General features: G+C 49.4%; 1 protein-coding gene across 1 annotated transcript in view; it reads right to left on the bottom strand.

Moving 5' to 3' along the window:
• The window catches only part of dlgap1a (discs, large (Drosophila) homolog-associated protein 1a), a 36983-nt gene that overhangs the window by 18873 nt on the left and 10610 nt on the right, over nucleotides 1-7500 (bottom strand). The window contains exon 5 of the mRNA XM_062528994.1: nucleotides 5457-5670. Within this exon, the coding sequence (XP_062384978.1) occupies nucleotides 5457-5670 (214 nt within the window). The remainder of the gene's footprint in view (nucleotides 1-5456; nucleotides 5671-7500) is intronic.

Genomic DNA, 7500 nt, shown 5'->3' with positions numbered 1-7500 from the left:
GTGTGTGTGTGTGTGTGTGTGTGTGTGTGTGTGTGTGTGTATGTGTGTGTGTGTGTATGTGGTGGGGGGGTGGTGGTGGTGGTGGTGCGCCCTCTCAATGTCAACCCTGACAGCTTCCTCCATTAGTCCCCCCATAATTCATCTGGCACGGTCTCCGCGGCGCGGACATCTGGATTAGCCACGGTGGGCTCTCCCTGACAGGGCCGTGGCATAAATCTGCCTCGCAGCGGGCAGGGCCGCGCCACGGACAGCCAGGACGGGCGGGCGGGCGGGCCGACGGGCGGGAAGGTGGAGAGAGAGAGAGAGAGACGCAGACGGAGACGTGCTTCCGTCTGACGGGAGGAGGCCCCCCTCTCTCTCTCTCTCTCTCTCTCTCTCTCTCTCTCCACCCGCTCCACCTCAATGTCAGCTGAGTGTCACAGCGAGGGCTGCAGCCGCTGTGTGGGCACAGGTGTGTCGGGGGCCGTCTCAGATCAAACTCAATTCTCACTCGCTCCCTTTTTCTTGTCTTTTCACGTCTCATTTGCATACACAAACACACATGTGCCCACGCGCACACACACACACACACACACATACACAGGGGCAGGATCCACTCAGACACGCCCAATCTCCGCTGTGGACACTTTGTCCTGAGACATGTAATGTGGAACTGACACTTACAATAAGGGCAGTAGACTGGGCATGGTATTCTTTTGTGCACAGTTGTGTTATTGACCAAAATGTGTATTTAAGTTGGTATACTTGTTCAGTTACCCACAGGAAAAGATGTTAAATGCCTTGTGCTATTGGTGTGGACCTTCCCACAGTGGCCGACCAACAACCATGCCTTTACTGACATAATAGCAAGATACAATAGCAATGCACAATTGGCTCGAGACAGCGGCAACGTATGCAACAGGCTGTACATGGGGTGAATAATGGGTGGCCATTCTTTACTGTACAAAGTCAATCAACAACCTAGACAATACAATAACCCAAAAGGGTGCAGGATTCAACCATAAACAACTAGCCGGTGGGTGGCAGGCCCGGTGGGTGGTAGATTCCTTCACAGATGTTTTGTTGACTTAGGCTCAAGAAAGCTCAGCAGTGGTGTCTAGCATCCTAGACCCACCTCCCTCCACACTCATGATGGGTTAAAACATGTCAAAAGAACAGGCACCAACAAATACACCTCATCAAGATTTCACATCTCAGTCAATTCAGGCTGTATCACGAGCCCATGTGGTGTGCAAGTGCCCCAGCCATAGCCATCGATCAGCCACCACAGACAACTCCTTTAGAGCTCCTTTTGAGAGACTATCCTTGAAAGTCTCACAGAAGTGGTGCGGTTGGTTTATCTACAAAACAACTGTCTCCGCTGGTCTGCTGTGTGCCAGTCTTGTTCCACCAGTTCTGTTCTGTATACTTTAGCTTTTTCCTTTCAAAGGATTCCTCCATTGCATTTTCAAAGGGAATCATTAGCTCAATACAGTAGACAAAGCACTCAGTCAGACTACAGCACCATATGTCTGGACTCAAAGCGGCGACAACAAAAGCGGTCGACTTCAACTCGCTTGTTCTAAAGCAAACACACCAGTGATTTTAAAGGCCGATTATGTCTCCAGATGTAGAAACCCCGGGTCAAGCTAGTTTTACAGCCAGACAGAGTGTGCTTTCCTGAGCCAACACGCGTAGTAATTGTGCTACCCAACCCAAGTTGACCTGTCAGACAAGCTGGTAGAACAATATTATTGTTGGTCTGTGGCAGCAGATGCACAGAATGGGGTTTGGAGATGAAACCAGACCCTTTGTAAATTCAGTCTCATCTTTAGCTCTTCTCTCTATCTTGCCTTTCTCATGCTTACTTTGGTGTTCTTAAATATGCTCTACTTCATTCTCATCTCTGCATTACTCCCCATTCTACTCAGGATTGGGGTTCTCTTAAAGTTTATGAGGTCAGTTCAGCATATTATGGTCTAACTGACATCTAAGCTGTTTATTCAGTTGTTATTATTTACAGTTGTATGTATTCAATTAGTCCGATTTATAGAGCAAACACATAACAAAGTCAACATGCCTAACATGCGCTTACCATGCACTTCCTTCTAGTACTATCTTTAATTACACCCTGGATGGTACTTAAACGGCACTCCCTGATTAAACTGCGCTCTCGTCCTCTGGCTTTCTTGAGGTGTTGAACAAGCAGTATATACTACCCTACGGCCTCCTTTCCATGAAGGAGCTCGGATGTTGGTTCTCATTTGTAAGTCGCTTTGGATAAAAGTGGCCGCTAAATTAATGAATGTACAGTAAATGTAACCAGTAAGGCGAGTTACATACTGTCTGTAGATTGAGCTGATTTGCATGAAAAACTCACAATTTGTTCAATCAGGTGTTTTGCATATGAATTTTTGATAGCTGTTGTTATGCAGCATAATATGTTTTTAATCTGCGATAAGGGAGAGGAACTATGACCAAAACCCAATTTCAAGTGAAGGTATTTAAATAAATAATTGAGGGGAGAAAAAAACAACAAACAAATAAATAAATAAACAACCTTAATGTCCCTATTGAAAACTACATCTCGGCGTGCACCCCGGCGCTTTGAATACAAAGTAAGCCGGTGGGGAAGAATAAAATTCACAATCCCAGCAGCGTGTGTTCTTAAGTGGATTATGGAGATGCAGGAATGTTGGGCAGGAAGGGAAGAAAGGAGCTGATTTGCATGGCTTTGCCTCCAGGCTTCCATCGCGGTCTGAAGGTCGGCTCCCTGCTCTTCCCTTCACCGTAATTACTCTCCAGCATTCTCATGATGAAGACACCTCAAGCCTGTGTGTGTGTGTGTGTGTGTGTATGTGTGTGTGTGTGTGACTGTGTGTGTGTGTGAGTTTTCATTTGTTGTTTTCCTTTCTTGACCTGGCGAGGAGGGAAAACATGTTTACTCGGCGTCATCAGGTCCAATCAGTCGAGTGTGTGGGAGCCATTTTGATTAATGGGGTCCAACTGTGCCCAGAGTGGGTTGCTGTGCGCCCGCCGGCCCCTGTTTGGAGTCAGACGCAGGTGACTGGTGGGCTACTGCACCAACGGAGACAGATGGCCAAACACGACGCTAATCGCTGTGGTCGGCGACCTCTGATCTCGAAGTGTGCGAGGTTCAAGAGCTGTCCAATACAGCAGGGATGTTACGAAACAGCAAGCCTCTAAGCCAGGAGCATTGGGTTGTGTTTCATTTAGTACTTTCCTTGCTGCTTGGCCCCAAAGGCAGTTATGAAAAATTCACAAGTCCAGTGCAAAACTCACTGCTCACACATAAGCCTCTCTCTCTCTCTCTCCCTCACACACTGTTTTGCACTTTTGTCTCATGTCATTTTCTTCATCTTCCTCGTCCTCCTCTTCCTCCACCCCCCCCGCCCCCTCCCCCCCAAGTGTCTTCTCACAGCTAATGCTGCAGACTCCTGCCCATATGTCTGCCAGCAGTAGCCACCCGCAGCCAGGGACCATCACACTGACACGTCTCAGCCGAGATGAGCGCGACCGGCCCACAGCCAGGGGGGGGGTGAGGGGGTGGGGAGGAGAGGCAGGGGGCTTTCAGCCCAGGAAGTATCCCCTGCCTCCTCTCCACATTCACTGCTCATCCTAAGCTGCCGTCTCAGGGAAGGAGATGAAAGCGCGCAAAGCAGACCGCGCTGCCAAACCCCCGTTCCACTGCTCGGACCCGCACACAACAACCCAACTGACTACTGTCCACATTTAGAAATAAATAACCAGCCAAATGCAGAAAAAGAAAAAAACCCTGCATGATTTTCAGGTAGAGAATCGACAAAAACAAACGACGACGTCGCTGTTCGCCGTCAAAACCTCGGCGACAAACAAGACAGACAGGTTTGTCGGCGACAAGGAGCCGCAGCGAGCGCGGGAGTTTGCGTCTCCAAAGTGGAGCCCGAGGCCGAGCGCTTCTCCACTTATTTCGGGTCGATTGGAGCACTGTGGCGCGCCAGCGCCTGAAGTGCGCCCCCTAGTGGTGACATGCATTTGGATGTCTCCTCTGATGAGATCAAACTGAGATGTCAGATGCTGTCAGTGGGATTAGGCCGCAGGGCCCTGCCACTCTGAAACCCCCAGAGAGGAGCAACAGAATTGGGTCACCACAAGTTCAGTCCAGACCACAGCGTGCGTGTATGTGTGTGTGTGTGTGTGTGTGGGGGGGGTGCGTGTGTGTTTATTAGTAGGCCTGTGTGCGTTTTTGAATGTGTGCTTATGAGTGTGCATACGCGAGCATGTGCGTGTATGTGTTTTTATGAGTATACTGTATGTGTATGGTGTGTGTGTGTGTGTCCATGCCTGCCAGCCATAGCAGGTCTGTGGGTCAGTCACACTCACATTCATCATGAGCTTCTGTGGTCATCACGTTCGTCCGCATAGCTTCACACACTCAAAAGATGTTTCCAGGTCAGTTGCTCGGGCCTGCATCAAAGACAATCTACGCAAAGATGCTGAGCACTGGATGCTAGAACTAGCCGAATGGTGATGGAGGCTGCTTTTACACCACTGTCATTTCTATCAGCTGACGCAAAACCTAATCCTATTGGGGATTTGATTGATCTCAGCGACGATGTCGGAGCCTCGAGGTTAAAATACTGGCAGCGGGGCTCGCCTAGAGGTTAATGCCCAGTTAAAGGCTTTCTAGGGTGGCCCATGTAAGGCTTTAATGATATTGCAGCGATGAAAAGTCTACCGAATGAATATTCATCATCTTGCAGGCGGAATGAATCTCTGAGACATTTGTGGGAGCCTGATCGACACAGTCGCCAGGACAGAAGTCTTTTTTGAAAGTGTCTGACCAGAATGGCCATTCATGTTTCACTCGCAGATGACTGCTGGTGTCCAGCTCTTGGGCAGAGGGCACCACCATGCCTGAGAGAGCCAAACGTCCGTGGGGGTCAGTTTGAGCTTGCTGGCCATCAGAAGAGCCCGATGCGAAATCTCTTTACTGCGCGGCCAAACGCCCCGCGTCTCAGGGGAGTCGACTGCTCAGCTTGCGCAGATGGGGCTTGTGCTGTCTAACACAGCGCTATCGGACGCTGTTTTTTTTTGCATTGTAATTCTGTTGTAGATGTTATGTATTCATGTATTTCATTCTGTGTGGACTTGCTCCAAAACTGAATGCGGCGGTCCCAATTTGCCCTGTATGCACACACACATACCCTCTTCAAAGCAGAGCACAGCATGTGCCCATATGCTACTATGGGGCCATGACAAAATGACTGCAGAGCTAGGGGCACAAACATAGGGTACTTGTGTCTGGGCATGTGTGACCACTGCACGTGTACGTGGGTGCCATGTGTATGCATGTGTAGGGCAGTAGATTTGACAAGAGTGTGAGAGTGTTTTGGGGCAGCAGGTGCACAGAAAACAGAACTGCATGTGTGCCGGCTTCTCCACACACACACACACACACACACACGCACACTGACCTGTGCTACTCTGGATGGTGCGGACGGTGGTGGTGGTCCGGGGCGGCGAGGCGGGCAGCAGCGGTCCGACCTCGTCGTCCTGCGAGCAGCCCTGGTCGATGGCGCGCACGTAGCTGTGGCTGCGCATGCGGAAGCAGCCGGGCACCGGCAGGTCCAGCGCGTCCACCGCCTGCGACTCCATCTCGCTGAACACCGACTCGCACACGGCCTCGATCTGCCCGTTCACCTCCACCTCGCTCACCTTCACGGGCGGGAGAGGCCCGGGGCAGAGGAAGAGGACGAGACAGGACCGGAGGAGGAGAAAGAAGAGGAGGAGGAGGAGGAGGAAGAGGAGGAGGAGAGGACAGAATGAAGGGAGAAGGAAAGAAGATGGAAAGGTGTACAGTGGAAGGGCAGGGGCCAGAGTATTAGTACATGTGCTCGGCTGCAGAGCAATGACAACTCACACACCAGAAAGGAAAGCCCCACTTACCAAGGGGTAAACATCAAGGGCTGAAAAAAATAACAAAGCTTAGAAACAGAGTTATGAAGATAACAAGGCAAAAGGAAGAAAGAAAGAAAGAAAGAAAGAAAGAAAGTCATGAACCAATGGGTATCCGCCGTTCATTCCGACATACCAGCACTCCGACATTGACGTCCAATTGTCGTAGTGGAGGCATGTCTCCTTATGGGAAAAAGTCCCACCACTCCGACATATTTTTTTTTCATGGTCGCAGTGGCGGTATTTAACTTTTTTTTTCAAACAACGTGCCATTCCGACATGAGGTAATTAATAGGCTATTAATGTTACAGTTATTATTTTCCTGTCACTTCGTCTGTTTTATGACCTAGAAGGTTGTATTTGGCATCTGTGGATAGCTCTAGCTCTCCTCTTTTATCTGACATGCAAGCCATATATTTTTTACCATGGTTTCACGAGTAGCCTAAATCAAACGAAAGTAGCGGTAGCCGAAGCTATATGACATTCTTATTTGTTTGTCACTTCGTCTGTTTTTATAACACAAAAGGATCGATGTGTTTGGTATCAATGGAAAGCTCTGTTTCTCCTCTTTCATTTGACATGCGTGTCTGTTGCCTGCGATGCCTGGTCCCGGAGTAATCCAAGCGAGAGCAGTGGCTGCGTGGAGCAATATAGACTGTAAATATGGTAGGCCTATACTTTGATTTAAATTCATGATTTTATTTTATTTTCATACTTGATCGTACAGACACTGTCTAGTCTCGTTAAAGCCCCGGTTCTGCTCTTTCATGCAATATAGGTCTCATCTCGCTATGACTAATAATCGCGGAGCAATGTACAGAGAAAAATGGGTGTGTTTTTTGACGCACTTTGCGTCCGTCGGGCTCATAGGGTCCGTTAAATTGTCTTGGAAAAAAATAGGATTTGTAAATTGTCGGAATGGGGGTACTAAAATGTGTCGGATTGGCAGCATGTCTAAATAGCAGCATGTCGAAATAGAGGCATGTCTAAATGGAAGCATGTCGTAGTGGTGGCATGTCTGAGTGGCAGCATGTAACCGAACCAATGAGCTAAACTAGCACTAGCACCAAACACAATGCAGTGGCAGGAGGAGGAAGAGTCTTAAGAGCGAGGGCTGAGGGGGGGAACTGAAGCGCTCGGAAATAAAGTCAAAAAGTCAATCCTTCAGAGGAATGGGACATGTGCAAACTAAACTTTAACTATGCATGGGGGCGGATGCAAGAAAACAAATCTGGATACTAAAGTGCACTTTGGGTGTAGAAGGAGGAGGGGAGGGGGGGGGGGGGGATGTCAATCTGAGATTTGACTGGTGAAGGATGCCCGTCACCTGGCTAGCTAACCGTGCTGCCCAGGCCAAGGCCAGGATCAGGTGGATACAGCACTGGAGTAGCTAGACAGCTAGCAAGGGGCTCACGGTTGATCATGCAGGAGGAGACGGTGAAGATGAAGGTTGTGGTGACGTACTGAGGTGAAGACAGGGACAAGCAGAGGGAATGAGCAGGAGGGTGACACACTGGACAGGGAGAGAGGGTGGACAGTGTGGAGGAGGTGACACAGGACAAG

Source organism: Sardina pilchardus, chromosome 2, assembly GCF_963854185.1.
Source record: "Sardina pilchardus chromosome 2, fSarPil1.1, whole genome shotgun sequence".
NCBI classification, from domain to species: domain Eukaryota; kingdom Metazoa; phylum Chordata; class Actinopteri; order Clupeiformes; family Clupeidae; genus Sardina; species Sardina pilchardus.
This window is presented reverse-complemented; position numbering and strand designations above follow the sequence as displayed.